Source organism: Perca fluviatilis, chromosome 6 (genome assembly GCF_010015445.1).
Source record: "Perca fluviatilis chromosome 6, GENO_Pfluv_1.0, whole genome shotgun sequence".
Classification (NCBI taxonomy): domain Eukaryota; kingdom Metazoa; phylum Chordata; class Actinopteri; order Perciformes; family Percidae; genus Perca; species Perca fluviatilis.
In genome coordinates, this window is record NC_053117.1 from 32,335,462 (window position 1) to 32,352,864 (window position 17,403).

The window sequence follows — 17,403 nt, forward strand, 5'->3', positions numbered from 1 at the left end:
CAACTGTTTCTATGTAGTTTGCTCAAACCAATCAGGGCGCAGCTCATTCTGAATATTCATGAGCATACCATATTTGGAAGAAAAGCTCTTGTTCCAAATAGAGCCATATTCACAGGGTAGTTAAGGGCCTAATAAAATAGCATTCGGGCAATTTTCAGCCCAACCAATGTTACATACTCCATTAGGAGACCTTAAGGAACAGTGTAAAATACCCTATATAATCATTCTATCACCCCTTTAAAAGCTCAAAGGGGACGCCCAGATAGCTCAGTTGGTAGAGCGGGCATAGAGGTTTACACCTCGACGCAGCAGGCCTGGGTTCGACTCCGACCTGCGGCCCTTTGCTGCATGTCATTCAACCCTCTCTCTCTCTCTCTCTCTCTCCCACTTCATGTCTTCAGCTGTTCTATCAAAATAAAGGCCCGAAAATGCCCCCAAAAAATCTTAAAAAACAACTCAAAAGGGATGAAAAGAAGTGTTTGGTTTTTTTTCTCCACTACTTTTCTAAAATACATACGTCTGAAGTTAACTTTCACCAAACATGACTGACAATCCAACAGTAATCTACTGTGTAAATGTTTTTTTAAGCTTAACTCACAATCCAAATCAGCCTATTACACTTCAGTGCATCAGATTTAGATTCACTTTATTAGCCATTTGCAGTGTAACCCACATTGGAAAAAATGTGCAAGTAGCTCAAAGTGCAAGGTCAACACATAAGAGAACACAACATAAAAACAGACAAACAAAGCCACATAAAACCTCAATATTAAAATACTGTACAATAAAAATCCATTCATAAATTTAAAGTGCCTAGTTTAAGGTGCTTTGTTTAAAGTAATCACAGCTTGTGGAAAGAAACTGTTTAAATGGCGATCAGTAGAACATTTGACAGAACGATACCTTCTCCCTGAGGGAAGCATCTCAAAGAAAGCCCCTGCTGGATGGCCTGAGGCATTATTAGTGATTTTCTCACTCAATTCTCACGCATTACCTCTAACTAAAAGAGTTCATGTTTTTTTTTTTTTTTAAGTCCCTGGATTGTTTGGTTCAAAGCTAGGGATGTAAAGATGAATCATGAATCGGTTAAAAATCTAACTAAAATAAATATGTTTAAATATGTAAAGATTACAACTTTCTGAAATAAAAAATTAATCGCCCTGCAATATTTCATTTCATTCTGTTAAAAAAAGATTTAGTGAGAAAATCGTATCGTGAACTTAAAAATGTGAATCGAATCGTGAGTTGAGTGTATCGTTACATGCCTATTCAAAGCTAATCTTTCAGTATATACCACACACATTTCCACCATTTTCAACAATCCTACAACTTTTGTCAATCTGCATCTAATTTTGTGCATGAACTAGAGTCCAAAAGGTTATCCATTTGTGTGTTTGATGTTATTCTGCTTTCGTTTAGCATTGTTTGCCAAAATAAATTGTCATTTGTCAACTGCAATCAAAATGTAGATGTTGGGTACAAATAACTTCTGAGCAATTCTGTAAAATCTGTTGGCATCTCACCTACAGATGGTGCTATAGCAACAGGGTAAATGTAATTTACTATGAATCTATGAATAAAATGAATGTCATGAATGTGACTCCTATGTCCCTTACATTTCATCCTTGTATAACGCTCTAATGTTCCCAGACAGGATTTTGGTATTCTATAAAAAATTTGAGCTGCCATCAGCATGATTGTTGTTGTCTGAGCGTTTCGAGTTGGATAACATATTGTACCAGTTTTACCTCACACCCAGGAACTTCGGCTGCTCTCCAGGAGCCGATGTTTCGGTTTCCATCTTCAGACTGTCAATGTGAGCAATGGAGATAACTGTGGCTGCCACGTACCACGGCAGACCCATGAAGGAGCAAACAATCAGCAGAATGGCCACCCAGAACAGATCCAGATGGTAACCTGCCCCTTTCTGGTATAGACAACAAACACAAAGTCAAAGGTCATGTATGTGTGTGATCAAGCATGGAAAACAGGCTTGTTTGAGATGAGCCAGACCCTCACAGACCTCGCTGTCTTGCTGAGTGCATTGCATCATGGTTAGTAATGTCCAACTTGCCCTGGAGGCTCTATTGCATGGGACTTGGAAATCCTGCGCTGCTTTGAGAGCTAGGCGCAACAGCTTCTCTCCACGAGCTGCAGAAGCGAAATTCTTGAAGGGAAACAACTTGCCAGTAGATCAAGCTGAGCGCTTGGACTTAAGCAGGAACACATTAGTCTGGCTCAACGCATGTACATTTCAGGAATAAAGCCGGACATCCGACGTGTGAGGGTATCCTCTCAAACAAGCCTAGTATGTGGAGCAGGGCTGCAGACACAGGCAAACCTAAAACCCAGCAAACAGCTCCTATATGGTTTTATAGTATAATCTATCAATAATTTCAGGAACGTCTGTCTGTCTGTCTGTCTGTCTGGGTGTTAAGCGCATATCTCTCGAACCGTTAGTCCGATGGATTTCAAACTTGACAGGTGTCTTGCTATGGGCACGACTAAGTGCAGTGCCAAGTTTGATGTTGTTTGGATTAGAAATGCAAAAGAGATCGTTAAATATATAGGTAAAAGAAGCACACATTGGCTTTTTCCGCTCTAGCCGCTGGCCACTGCCCCTCTGCTCACTGAGTGAGCAGTGAGCAGGAGCAGAGACTTTGGCAGCTAAAATGTGTGCAAAGTAGCACTACTTTGGACTGTCTTTGACTTTGAATAAACAAAAGACAAGTCCCGAATTTAAGGACGTTACAGAATCCACACACACACACACACACACACACGCACACACACACACACAGAGTCCGGTTCTGGTGGTTGATGATCGCAGATATGTGCTCTTTAGCTCGCATAACGGGCAGGGTGGGTAGCACACTGCCATGAGTCCATGACGCTATGTCTGATTACTCCACATTTTAATTGTGATATTTTGTGATTACATTCTGATTCTGCAATTTTCTCTGTCAGGTAAATATAGAAGCACAATGTCTTCCTCCATAGGCGCCGATTTATGTTTTCCTCCGTGGGTGCTCACGGGCGCATGCCCTTTAAAAAAAAAAAGTTGTTTTTGCATTTCAGAACCTTAGGAAACGGACAGAGGCCAATACAAACACACTATTAACTCGATAATAAAGCCGTAAAGTTTCAACTCAGGACAGCGCCACTTCTCACAAATACAGATAGGATTGGAGATGAGAAGTTTAACTGACCACCAACTACCGCTGACCTGACGGAGCACCACGACCGGCAGCTCGCGGTACACTGTTTCCAGCGCACAGTCACCTATTCTGGGGTAACTACCACCAACTACCGCTGACCTGATGGAGCACCACGACCTGCCACTCGCGGTGCTCTGTATCCAGCGCACAGTAACAGATTCTGGGGTATCAACCGCGATCAGCTTCGTGGGAAATTTAGAACTCTCTGCACTGGTGGTGGATGTCGTCGATGCACTTGCATCATTAGGTTTGCTTTTTTAATAACAAATATGTCCATTTAATTCTCACTCTGATTACCTAACGCACATGCACGCACTGTTGGGGGTGGGGGATGGAGGCGTTTTCATCCAAGAGAAGCTGTGATTGGTGGATAGGATATGGAGCAGGGGACTGACAGCGACATAACCAATCACATTATGATAGACGCTCCACTTAGCACCAATTGCAATGTTTAATTTTAAATGAATGTAGCCTACTGGCAGTCTGGCACACGTGGGTGCTCAGTGGGTGCTAGGTATTTTCCGTGGGTGCTCGAACTCTGGAGCACCCACAGTATCGGCGCCTATGTCTTCCTGTGATTTAGACGTAGCCTACACTAAGTCAATAGATAGTAGGCTATACAGTGGAGTTGCATATTAAGTGGTTCAGGGTCCTTCTGTAAGTCATTTTGGGGTACACTTTGGTTTTGATAAATTCTACAAGCAGCAACACCACAGGCCAAGCAATCAGCCCGTTTTCAACGGGCACAGCACTAGTATGCTGAATACCAAAACAGCAGAAGAGCAATTTTTGTCCTCTTCTGCCACAAAGATATACCAGTTATCTAAGGGACGAGTCGCTGAAATCAAAGAAAAAATTTCTCAACTTCAGCAGTGACTCTGAACATTTCAAGTGGTTGCTTTTTGAACTGAACTGTGTTCAGTCACTGCCATGAAACATCTCTCACTCCCACGAGAAGAATGAAAACAATATTTAACTACAGTGTGAAGGTAGTGAATGTCCTGTACAAACTGCAGTATGTTATGGGAAACACATGAAAATCCCTACTTCACATAAATCAAGTTAGACAAACAGAAAGAAAAAGACTCTTGCTTACTGCAAAGAATTATTTTTGTTTAATTTAAACACGAAATGCAGCTTCAAGCATTTCACAGCATGTATCATGCAAGTTATTCTGCAAGCTCATATGCTGCACTAAATGTTAGTCATGTTCTTAAAAACAGCCAATTGTTGCAATACAAATCCTCCCATCTGTAGTACAAGAACTCAACAAAAATGACTCCCAACCTTCCTCTGCCTCACTCGAATACAGTACCCCAACTTTCTGTATTGTATTATATTAAGGAATGACATTTAGCATACCACCTGGCTTAAAATACACATCTTGTTGGTAAGGTTTCTTCTTTTACCTTTAGTTTGTGCTCCTTCCTGTTGACGATCACAGCAGTAATCTGTTGGTCCATAAAGACTAGTATGGTAACCAGCAGGGCAGGAAGAGCTGACACCAGGTAAACCCACCAGGGGTTTCCTCCAAACGGGGGCACAAACCAGCCCCGGTTAGGACTTGTTGGCTGTGAAGGAGGAAGACAGAAGCTTCAATACATCAACTAGACAAAGTGGCATTTGTGACCTCAACACAGACAGAAATTGTTGTCTTTTACGGTTTCCGTTCCATAAACCTATAAATCACTTTACATTTCTGATGATTATTTACCAAACCCATTAGATTGATTTACCTTACATTTATTTGACAGATGTTTTTGTCCAAAGGGACTTAAAACTTTTCCCTACACTGAGCACTTTTGGGGTTCAGTGTCATGCTCAAAGTAGTCTTAATCAACGGAAGTACATTTCCAGGATCAAGCCTGACATGTCAGGTTTGCTCCTCACCTTCCGCTCTCTGTGTGTTGCCGTTCTCAAAGTCCCTTCGCTACGGGAAACAACAACAAACTACGAGCTAGCAAGCTTCACGCTGAAAATGGCAAGTTTTGAAGAAGATTTGGATTGTGCAATAAGGCAGGCCTGTTTGGTTCTGTCAGGAATGATTGTAAAGATTTACAAAGAATATGTTTATGGCATTTACTATCTAACTGGGACGTTTTGGGACCGATGGGTGGGGACTGCTATGGACAGAATGCACACAGCGATACACTGGTAAGAGCAAATTACATTAAACCATGTGTCCAGCTAATTTAAATAGCTCACGTTACTGTATTGTGTGAACAGTTAACTTTATTTAATATTGTATGTGGGGTTTACCGAAACAAGTTCCTTCCCAAGACCATTTTGCAGAACCACTGTCGCTGCATCCGGAGCTTAGCGTAACCCAAAATGCTTGTGATTGGTTTAAAGAAATGCAAACAACCCTGAGCGTTTTTTTTTCTTTTATCCTAGAAAGAATGTGTGTTGTAGCCAGACCTTACTCCACAGCGCTGTGGAGACAGGTATGACAATGCGAGACTATGCTCAAGGTAAATTTCAACATGCAGACAGGAGGAGCCAGAAATCAAACCATCACAACCATACTTTTAAATGGCATCTTCTCTACCACCTAAGCTACTGTTGCCGCTTCCTGCCTTTACAACGGCCACTGTTTTTTAGTTTCACTGTGATGTGGAAATCAAGATATACTGTAGCAATTTAAAACATGATTTACAGATGTAAACCATCACAGAAAACAATTAGTTTTATCTTTTGTCTAAGTTGCGTTTTGTCACAGTACTGTAAATGCAAGATTGTGTTTTGGATTAAAACCTTGACAAGAATCTACTGGAACCTTATTATGTTCTATGAAGCAATACAGCGAAACAAAATGTACTTGATTTGTGCATTCGACATGAGCACTTAGGCAGAGGGGTACTCACCTTGAATTCACTTGGTACAATAAGTTTGGGAGTATCGACTCCTACGAGCATATCAACTCCACAGAAGATGAAGATGGCCAGGATGATGGCAAAGTCACTGATGAGTTTTCTCACCTGGGTAAGAGGTAACACAAACACTTGACAAATCTGTTCTCTGTAACCTGCTGTTCAAACAGGTTGCACATCTAATGCATTCCCTTGGATTAAATTAGCTTAGTGTGGCTGACTCACAGTAGTGGGGAAGAATGGGCTGGTCTTGAACTTCTTTAGACACATGGAGCAAGTGTAAGTGCCAAAGAACAGGATGAAGGACATGAGGGTGATGTCTGGGACAAACTCACAGGCCTTGCCCACCAGCTCTCCGTTGTATTTTAAGCACTCCGTCTTTGAGAGGGATGACCACGTGGCGTTCATTGGCTGTTCAAAGGAAACAAAGAACATTATGATTGTATAAGTAACAATTAGTCATTCAAATGAGCGTCCCGCCAAAGCTGTGACAGATACTGAGGCTGAGAAGAGTTGAGTGTTTACTCCAAAATACTAAAAGGTCTGTGACAGTTATCAGAGAGACTTAGTGTCACAATAACCTCAAATGGGAAACAAGTGCTATCAGACTGTTCTATTTTCCTTGTAAAATTGTTGAACTGACAAACACAACACTTTCCTCTACAATTGTCTCTTTATCTCCTGGTTGGTATGTGCTTTGTGACCCAATTCCAAGAAGGCTGTTCAAGATTGTCAAAGAATTCCAGCGGCATTCAGACCAAAGTCCTTCAGTTTAAACAGTGCTTGAAGTTAGCGATATTAATGATTAATTAACCATTAACCGACAATAAGAATTTGGACCGATTAATACAATCAGTTAAACCAGGGGTCTTCAACGTTTTACTACTACAGATTTTATAAAATTAAGTTGCATATTTAACTTGGCCTACAATAAAAGCCTAAAGCCTTTATACATACATTTTTAGTGCATGGAAAACTAAGCTATAAAAATAATTGTTGTTATGATTTTAATGATGTTTTAATGTTAAACATACTGTACATTTGACAGTGAATCCTTTGGGATTAACTGTATCTGGGATGGCTACCTTAGTGACTATGTTACCTAAAGGTTGGTAAGCCTATCATTAATGTGCTTTTGTTTTTGTGTTCAAAAGTTACAAAAAAACTCCCTTCATTAATTCTGCCGAATGATGGTCTAGTACTGAAACTATTAATACTGAAAACTGCCTTCTATTAAAGTGATTTTTTGCAAGTTAGACAGTGTGGAGTTTCTTTACAACTTTTGACTTATTTAACCCCCTCCGACACACCTGTCTTACGTTATAGATGTGCGATATATTTTTCTGTACTGTAAAAACAATAATTTGGTGGCCCCCCTGCAGTAACTCTGAGGACCCCCTAGGGGCCCCGGACCCCCTGTTGAAGATCTCTGAGTTAAACAGTTGAAAAAAACAATATTATTAAAACAAAAATAAAAATGTAATTAAAAAACTTTTTTTTTTGCATTGTAAAAAAACCAAAATAGGCTACATAATCTATGGCTTTACTGCTAGCTAACTTTGCACTAGCAAGTTGCGTTTCAAGCTATTTTTCCTGCTAAGTTTGTGGCTCTCTGCTAAGTTTGTGGCTCTCTGTTGGACGGCGCTCACAGCTGAAAGCTACGTGACACATACCACTATATCAGGGCTTCTCGAAGTCCGGACACAGCCCATACCTCATGTTATAAAACACAACACCTTTAACGTTTTTCTATTTTTAAATTGATTTTCTATTGTTCAATAAATTCTTTGTGACATTGAATATTCAGTAGAGGTTTAAAGATCCAAAGTTGATCCGTGATACGTATAGATCCCCCACACCATAATGGCGAGCTGAAAGCGGTCGCAGTGTGGTTACACTTCCTCTGAGACATGCACAACAGCGCCCTGGGGTCCGTTTCAGAAAGCAGGTTTAGTGAAAACTGACTTTGTTAACCCTGAGATGAGGGAAACTCTGGGTTTTCTGTTTCAGAAAGGGAGGTTAATCAAACCTGGGAGAGAGGGGTAACTCCAGCCCGTTTCAGAAAGAGACCCTAACCTGGTCGGGAGCAGGTTTTCTTCAATTAACCTCGAGTTTCTCTCAGTCTCCTCCCTCTGACACAGTGCTCTTTTATTTCCTCATTCATTCATTCATTCATTCATTCAGTCTGTATCAGACGCATTTTAGCGCAGTTTGTTATCGGCATGAATAAAAAAACAGGGTTGGTTTATTAACTGCGTTAGGCAGACCATAAAACGTTTGTTTTTTTCTCAAAACATGGCATTTCCTTTTGTCGACAATCCCGTTGATGAAGAAGCTGTATTACTTCGCAGGGAGTTAAACATACAGTATGTCGGGAGATGATATTGAGGCCCCAACTATAGATGCATTCTCATTTCCAGATACTAGCCTACCTATTTGAGCGGTATCGTTTTTCTTCCCAGTCTATCAGTTATGTAGCCAACATAACCTTATCCGTCCTCATATCACTAACGTCACCCATCGTGGACATGCTCTTACATCCCAGCAGATTCTTTTTGTCACATTACGTTTTTCTGCAAACGGCAGTTTTCTTTACAACATTGGTGATGCGGAGCATATTAGTAAAGCCACTGTATAGCAAAGCGCCGTCAGAAGAATGTGACTCGCTCTGAAAGAATTTGTTTTTGTAGTGTTCACTGGACACAAACCAGTAAGAGCCATTAAAAAGGAGTTCCACAGTATTGCAGATGAATGATGTAAACCCTTTGAAATAAAAGATTATGAATTATAATTCTGTTAATGATGGTGCTGCAGCCTCAGAATGGGATTAGTAGGACTAGTACCGCAGGATTGCACCTAAATGAAATAGATTATTGGTTCAATACGATTTCACCAGTAATATTATACTTATGATTAAATATGATGTTAATACACTATATTGGAACTTATGCATTTACTCTTGCAGCAATTTTCTCCCACGCAAATTCTCTCTCTTTTGCAGCAGCCACTGTGTTGCTTTTTTAACTAAATATATGTATCGCTGTATGTGCGCATGAGTATTTCCGCCGACCAGATGTTTGTGGTTGTTGCCAAGGTGAATTGTAGTATCATGGCTCCATTCATTCTGCTTTTTTATAGTGGTGGTGCACTTGTTTACTCTAAGTGAACCTACTATGAGTTGATTGAACCAACTCAAATCAGCTGTTCTGGAACCAAAAACTCAGAGTTTCCCATCTCAGGGTAAATCAACTCAGAGTTCAGGGTTGGACTAGAGTTTGTTAAACGGGCCCCTGGTGACAGACTGACAAGCTGGAGGTTGTATGGACGGGTTTGGGAGGGAAGAGGGAGGTAGAGACAGGTTTTTATTTTGTGTAAAATGTTCTAAATAAATACATGTAAATAGGATGAAATAGGTTAAGACTTAGGCTACTGAAAAAAGGTACCCCTGGGTACCAGTACTGAATTCCAGTAACGGTATTGGTATAAAAATTGACCAGTTAACTGATAATGATCAGTTAACAACGTTTGGCTATCATCAAATGAGGACAACAATAAAAACATGGAACACTTACCAGATCAGTGTTGTTCCAATACCAGACTGAAGTACCCTCTAAAGGATCACCAATGATGTCTGTACTGTTCTCTGCAAAAACACAACAAAACTTAAGTTTTAACACTACATGGTGCATAACAACGAACAAGTTTCTAAAGCAACAAGACTTTGTCTAAAACCATTTTATAATAGCCCCATATGTCTATAATGACACTGTTGAATAGATGGCCATTTTATAACTGTTCTGAATTTTAGCTCTATGTTTACACACTTGGCTGGACTTTCATAAATCTAAGTTGTACTGTACTGTTTGTTAAGCTCAACTATATTCAGGTTTAGTCATCCTTTGTCCATCCATCTTCGTCAGCTTATCTGGGGTCAGGTCGCAGGGGCAGCAGCTCCAGCAGGGGACCCCCACCCAGCTGGACATGCCTGGAACACCTCACTAGGGAGGTGCCCAGGGGGCATCCTTACCAGATGCCCAAACCACCTCAACTGGCTCCTTTCTACTCTGAGTTCCTCACGGATGACTGAGTTTCTCACCCTATCTCTAAGGGAGACGCCAGCCACCCTCCTGAGGAAACCCATTTCGGCCGCTTGTACCTTGGATCTTGTTCTTTTGCTCATGACCCAGCCTTCATGACCATAGGTGAGGGTAGGAATGAAAACTGACCGGTAGATCAAGAGCTTTGCCTTCTGGCTCAGTTCTCTTTTCATCACAACGGTGCAATAAAGTGAATGTAATACCACCCCAACCAATCTCCCGCTCCATTGTCCCTTCACTCGCGAACAAGACCCCAAGGTATTTGAACTTCTTCACTTGGGGTAAGGACTCATTCCCCACCCAGAGTAGGCACTCCATTGGTTTCCTGCTGAGAACCATGGCCTCAGATTTAGAGGTGCTGATCCTCATCCCAGCCACTTCACACTCGTCTGCGAACCGATCCATTGAGTGCTGAAGGTCGCAGGCCGATGATGCCATCAGGACTACATCATCTGCAAAAAGCAGCGATGAGATCCGCAGCCCACCGAACTGCAACCACTCCCCACCCTGACTACGCCTCGATATCCTGTCCATGAATATCACAAAAAGGATTGGTGACAAAACGCAGCCCTGGCGGAGGCCAACCCTCACCTGAACGAAAGTTCGATTTCAGTGTGATTGGGTAGTTCACCATCTTGTCCCTTTGCACGATCACCTCAAGCCCCTTTTTTTTTAGTCGTAACATTGGGAGAGTTAGCTAGAGTAGCGTTATCAGCTGATTAGCTGCGAGGCTAACGGACCCACGTTTAGTACTTTAAAGTTACCCCACTAATAATGCCCGAAATGATACCAAACGTCTACAAGTAGTACAAATAGGTTATGCACTCATAAAACGATGGATTGGAAAGTTTGTAAGTACACCAGAATTTTACACTTGCCTGCTCTCTTCAGCTCTCTGTTGCGCTGCTGCTGCCTGCGTTTAGAGAATGCGCCTTACAAATTACAACGCAAAAGAGATACAACTAAAATATTTATTAATTTAATGATTAAATAAGGTAATGTCTCCAAACTTACCTCAATTATTACTTGTCCCCTGCTAGTTATACTACAGCACTTACTTTAAAAAAAATTTAATTAAATAAAATATTTTTGTTGCATCTCTTTCGGTGTTGTAATTTGTAGACGGCTCCTAAGCACTCGCCTTTACAGCAGCAGCAACAACAACAGCAGAGAGCAGAAGCAAGCAGGCAAGTGTTATTTACATAAACTTCTGGTGTACTTACAAACTTTCCAATCCATCGTTTTATGAGAGCATAACCTATTTGTACTACTTGTAGACGTTTGTATCATTTCGGCATTATTAGTGGGGTAACTTACGAGATACAAACGTGGTCCGTAGCTCCCGCGCTAAGCTATTCAGCTGATAACGCGCTACTTCCAGCTTAACGCTCCCAATGTTCGACCTAGGTGAAAAAGCTTCGGGGTGTTTGGCTCGAGGTCATGGTGCAAAGGACCCTAGGGTGAATTACTCCGAACCATCACTTTAATGCCGAGAACCCGGACACAGCTCTCGCTTTGGTCATACAGAGATTGGATGGCCCTGAGAAGGGACCCCCTCACCCCATACTCCCGCAGCACCTCCCACATTATCTCCTGGGGGACCCGGTCATACACCTTCTCCAGATGCACAGAACACATGTAAACCGGATAGGCATACTCCCAGGCTCCCTCCAGGATCCTTGCGAGAGTGAAGAGCTGGTCTGTTGTTCCACGACCAGGACGGAATCCACATTGTTCCTCTTCAACCTGAGGTTCGACTATCGGCCGAACCCTTCTTTCCAGCACCTTGGAGTAGACTTTACCAGGGAGGCTGAGAAGTGTGATACCCCTGTAATTGGCACACACCCTCTGGTCCCCCTTTTTGAACAGGGGAACCACCACCCCGGTCTGCCACTCCTTAGGAACTGTCCCAAACTTCCATGCAATGTTGAAGAGGCGTGCCATCCAAGACAACCCCTCCATACGCAGAGCTTTCAGCATTTCTGGACGGATCTCATCAATCTCTGGGGCTTTGCTACTGTGGAGTTGTTTGACTACCTCAGCGACTTCCACCAGGGAAATTGACGACAATCCCCCACCATCCTCCAGCTCTACCTCTAACATAGAGGGCATATTAGTTGGATTTAGGAGTTCCTCAAAGTGCTCCTTCCACCACCCTATTACCTCCTCAGTTGAGGTCAACAGCATCCCATCCTTACTGTACACAACTTGGATGGTTCCCCACTTCCCCCTCCTGAGGTGACGAACGGTTTTCCAGAAGCACCTTGGTGCCGACCGAAAGTCCTTCTCCACACCCACTGCTTTGCCTCTTTCACGGCAGACGCTACAGCGCTTCGGGCCCTTTGGTACCCTGCAACTGCCTCCGGAGTCCTCTGGGATAACATATCCCGGAAAGAGTCCTTCTTCAGTCAGACGGCATCCGTGACCACTGGTGTCCACCACAGTGTTCGTGGGTTACCGCCCCTTGAGGCACCTAAGACCCTAAGAACACAGCTCCCCGCCGCAGATTCAGCAATGGAAACTTTCAACATTGTCCACTTGGGTTCAATGCCCCCAGCCTCCACAGGGATGCACGAAAAGCTCTGAGTTCCGAGCAGAGTCATCTTTTGTGTTAAATGCTAATGTTTTAAATGTAGCATACATGCTCACAGCATATATCCAGAATGTTAGTATCCCAACATATGTGTAGTTATCATGGTTACATGCTCACATTTAGCATGCATCTCAGTACCACCAATGTCTGTAGCAAAGTTCATGACAATCCAATTAAGAGATGTCACTCTAAGGGAGTGGGGTAGGGGGGCCTTTTGGATCAGTGGTTAACACGCCGACTGTGAACCACAATGTCCCCATTCAAGTTCTGCTGGGGACCTTTGTTGAATCTCTCTCCCTCGTTCCCAGTCCTCTTCTTCTGTTCTACAGTATCTCACTCTGGGCCAAAGTGTTAAGCCAAAAGACCAACCAACCAACATTTCCATTCATGGAAGCATATCGCCAGCTTGGCTTTGATGCCAGCCAGAAGTTTTCCTGACTTACTGTGTGTTACACCAGCCGGTTTTGATGATGTGTCAGTTGCTCACTCGTCAAAAGTAACCATCTGTTGTTTCCCCCTCCCTGGTATGCACTGTAGCCTATGTGGAGCAGCGTGTCAGATATTTTTGAAAGCAGCAGGGGATTACCAGTAATTCAGGGCTGCCCCCCTCTTCATCTCCCATCCTCCATTAGAAAATAAAATGAAGAGGCATACTGTGTCGTATTCAAAAAGATCAAAAAAACAACAAAACCAAAAAGCTTTGTAATTTTCACACGATAGAAATATTTGGTCATTTGAGCCACAATAAAACACAACTAAAACTCACCAGCCCATGAAGCTGTAATTGCTCCTCACAACCAAACATTCCATAGAAAATGGCAAATCTATTAAACAATTACACCATTACAAACTTGTTAACAACCCTTTTTTTTAACCCTTCTGATAAACTTAAACTCAATGTTTCTCTCTAACTATAAAATGCTCCTAAAACCTGCAACAGCCAATGGGTTAATCAATAGCAATGTGTCTTCAGCATTCATGGGTAAAAAAAAACAAACTCCGCTCATTCAGTCTGGATACCAATATCAGCAAAAAAGCCTCAAAGTTAAACATCTCACCTAGAACAGCAGGGGCCATACACAAGCAGTCATATTGTGTGACATATTCCATCATGAATTCTGAGTTAATGGGATAGTGGTGAGCTAATTTGAGCATCTTCTTGAAGGCATCATAGATGAAGATGAAGCTGATGAGACAGGAGAAGCCCTCTTCAGTGAACCGGGTGAAGTACTGAACCAAGAAGCTGGCATCAGTGGCCACGAGCACCAGGCAGAAGAACGCTGACCACAGGCCGATCCACAGGCGGAACTCCAGGTAGTCAAAATCATTTTCTCTGTATGGAGAAAAAACACAAAACAAATTTTGATGTTTTATATGACAGAGTATTAGGGACACTCTATTCTTGCTTTGCCAGATCATCCACACGCTGCGGAGGGGAGGAGGGTCTGGCTAGTCCACACAGCATTCCGAGATGGGAGAAAAACGTGTTCTGGTTTATTGGCATTTCTTTAAACCAATCACAATTGTCATGGTCACAAGCTCTGCACGGAGCCGCTGCAAAATAGTTGTGCGAGAGTAAACTCAGATTGGACAGATAGTCTAGCTAGCTGTCTCAATTTACCCTGCAAATATCTGAGGAGCAGTTAGAGTTAGTCCCAAAAATAACATTCATAACAAGCATGTTTGGAGCTTTTTGAGTGTCACCAACCAAAATTTAGTATGATGATAAAGTACTTTTCAAGCCCTGAATCATATATGATCAGTAAAACGGGTCTCTGGATGGAGAAAGGTACCTGCTGAAATTGAAGAGCAACCGTTCAAACACCAGAACAGGACCGGTGCTGCTGAGGATGGTGAGAGGCTGGCCGGCCAACAGACAGAAAATTGCACCGGTGATTGCTGTGCCCAGAAAACTCTCCAACACACCCTGCACACATGAAGAGTTAGGGAATAATTCAGAACATACATGGTAAACAAACTGTTAAAAGGTTAAAGAACTCAGTCTGACCTGCATGTTTTCTGTAGCATCGCCCAGAAGACCACCAAAGGTGATGGCGTTTGTCACAGTTCCCAGGTAAATAAACAAAGTGGCCGATAAGGCCTGAATGTGAAATCCATCGGTGAAGTCACTGACAAAGAAAGGCTTTTTTCTTTTGATGTCAAGTAAGAGACCCCCACAAAACCTGAAAACAGAAAAACTAATTTCCACAACATGGAATACTAAGCACAACAAAGAAATTTTGAAAATGTATTCAAAGTATTAGTATGCAGATACCTAGAAAATATGACATATGCAACACTGAATCATTAGCACTGTGAGGGCAAATGTTTCAAGATATAAGAATATATATATATATATATATATATATATATATATATATATATATATATATATATATATATCTATATATATATATAAATTATTTCATACCTTCCAGTCTTCTTCAGCTCGTCCCCTACAGCGTGTCCCCCTCCTCCGTGACCCTCTCCATTATGAGGCATATCTCCGTTCATATGAGGGTCCCCTCCTGCATACATGTTTTTCCTAAAATACAGTTTTGTTCAGTCTGGCAGGCACTTTACCTCTGATTAACACTTTATTACATGAGAACAGTTATCTGATGCAGATCATATATTTGAACACTTTAAATATCTACTGAAGTTTACCCAGCCTGTCGTTTTTTTGCATTTTAGCTGCCATGAAAATGTCAGTGTCTGCATGTTGTCATAGCCTTTTTTTATCATTGTCAATCAGACAATGAGAATATGTGTCACATGATTAAAAAGCCGTATATATCAGTGCTCACATACAGTAGACAGCTGAGAAGTTCCTGCTTTACTGAATACCACTGCAGCTTTAAATAAAACCCACTGCTGCTCTTTCATAATTGAACACTGTGCTGTACAGCTGGACACCCTTCAGTGATTTTGCAACCACTGCTCTTCTGTAACATAATGTAGTTACTGCACACACAGCATTCAGAACAGGTGCAGGAAGTCTTGTACTTGCTGACATTTTCAGAATTTTTTTGTTTTTTTTAACCACAAAGTTGTTCTTAAATGTTCTCTTGCATTGACTATTTGTGTGCTTACTTAATGTATGTTTCCACTGCTGAATCCTGATACAGATACTTTTTACAGTTTAATTTAAGCTTATAGACCTTTTGTCAGAGGAGGGGAGGGATTTCGGAGGCTCTATCCTGATGGCCGGATCCCACTCTCCAGGAGGAAGCACGATCACCTCATCCAGGAACTCATCGATACCAGCCAGCAGGTCTCGTCTGTCCTTGGCCTTATACGCAATGTCATGAAAGACCTGAACACAGACAGAGAGGGACGAGGCATTCAAGTGTGAAAGAGACCCGTCAAAGCATGCAGCGAACTGTAATATCAGATCTGAGGAATAATGTATGAGGAGGAGAGTGAGAGCCTACTGTACAGTACTACTCAATTTTCTTTTATGATTTTCTACTGAACACATCTGAATTTTCATTTCAAGCAACATAGTTGTTTTCATACTTTAGGTCTTTATTTGCACAGAAGATAAATATCAAACATAAACTTTATATTGGCAAATATAAACTAATAATGTTGATACAATAAATCCTGAAAATAACAGCTTCTTCCCCACAGGACAACTCAGAAGAATATTCCTGATAATTGACACATCTTTGCAAGGTTAATAAAATGCCTCTTCCGTAGCTTGTTCAGAAATTCTGCTGGGTTAAGCAACAGCTGAAAACATAATCCAATGTCAGAAAAAAAAGCGAGGTGTTCACAAACATAGTATTTATACCGTGGGTATTATGCTGGACTTCTCTTATATTGTTATATTATACTATCTGTACTTGTTGTAAGGTAACAAGATTAAAGCATACATATTGTGAGTGAAAATGGCCTGTTGCATTGTATGAAAGACATTTCATTGTCAGCATCAAAGGTCCAATATGTACATGTAATATATTTACTGTAATAAATCAAAAAATGACACCAATGCCTCATATTAAGGAAACATGTTAAGCTATCTTTTCTGACAACAATGCTAATGTCAGTATTTTTTATTTTTGAAATTTACATTCCGTGACAGAATTTCTGTTTATGTTGTTATCAACTGCCCAGTTTGACAGCCAGGCCGGGTTGCCAGATATACTGTACCTGTAAAAAACGTAAACCCAGCGCGCTACAGCTGTAACGTTAGTACAGCCATGAAAGCAGCAAACAAACAAACTGGATCAACGGAGATAGATTCTACCAGACCTAAAAAAAAAAAAAAACGGCATGTTTCTAACAGTTGCGTGACCAGAGACGTAACAAACCCCTGGTAAATATTGGAGATGTATTTGAAAGATGGAGACAGCTTAGAGCCCAAAAGGACGCTGAGTTGGCTTATTACCTCCTGAACAGGTAAGCACTAGCTTCAGGCTAATTTATCACAGCCACTAGGGACGGGCATTTTATGTCATTTCAACATTTGTGTACTCACGTTGAATTATATAGCTAGAGTACCAGAGTTGGTTACTCGCAAAAACAATTGAGACACAGCCAGTAAAATGATCTCGACTGGTCCTGGCTAGTCCTGGCTAACGCTGCCATGCTAACCCTGCTAACTGCTAACGTTACCGGGG

The 17,403-nt window shown here is 41.7% G+C and overlaps 1 protein-coding gene across 1 annotated transcript in view; it reads right to left on the reverse strand.

The window, feature by feature from the left end:
• The window catches only part of slc4a4a (solute carrier family 4 member 4a), a 73,989-nt gene that overhangs the window by 15,292 nt on the left and 41,294 nt on the right, over nt 1-17,403 (reverse strand). Inside the window, 10 exon segments of the mRNA XM_039802744.1 lie at nt 1,749-1,927; nt 4,628-4,789; nt 6,083-6,196; nt 6,314-6,499; nt 9,661-9,731; nt 13,837-14,111; nt 14,572-14,705; nt 14,787-14,961; nt 15,210-15,323; nt 15,940-16,094. Of these exon segments, the coding sequence (XP_039658678.1) occupies nt 1,749-1,927; nt 4,628-4,789; nt 6,083-6,196; nt 6,314-6,499; nt 9,661-9,731; nt 13,837-14,111; nt 14,572-14,705; nt 14,787-14,961; nt 15,210-15,323; nt 15,940-16,094 (1,565 nt within the window).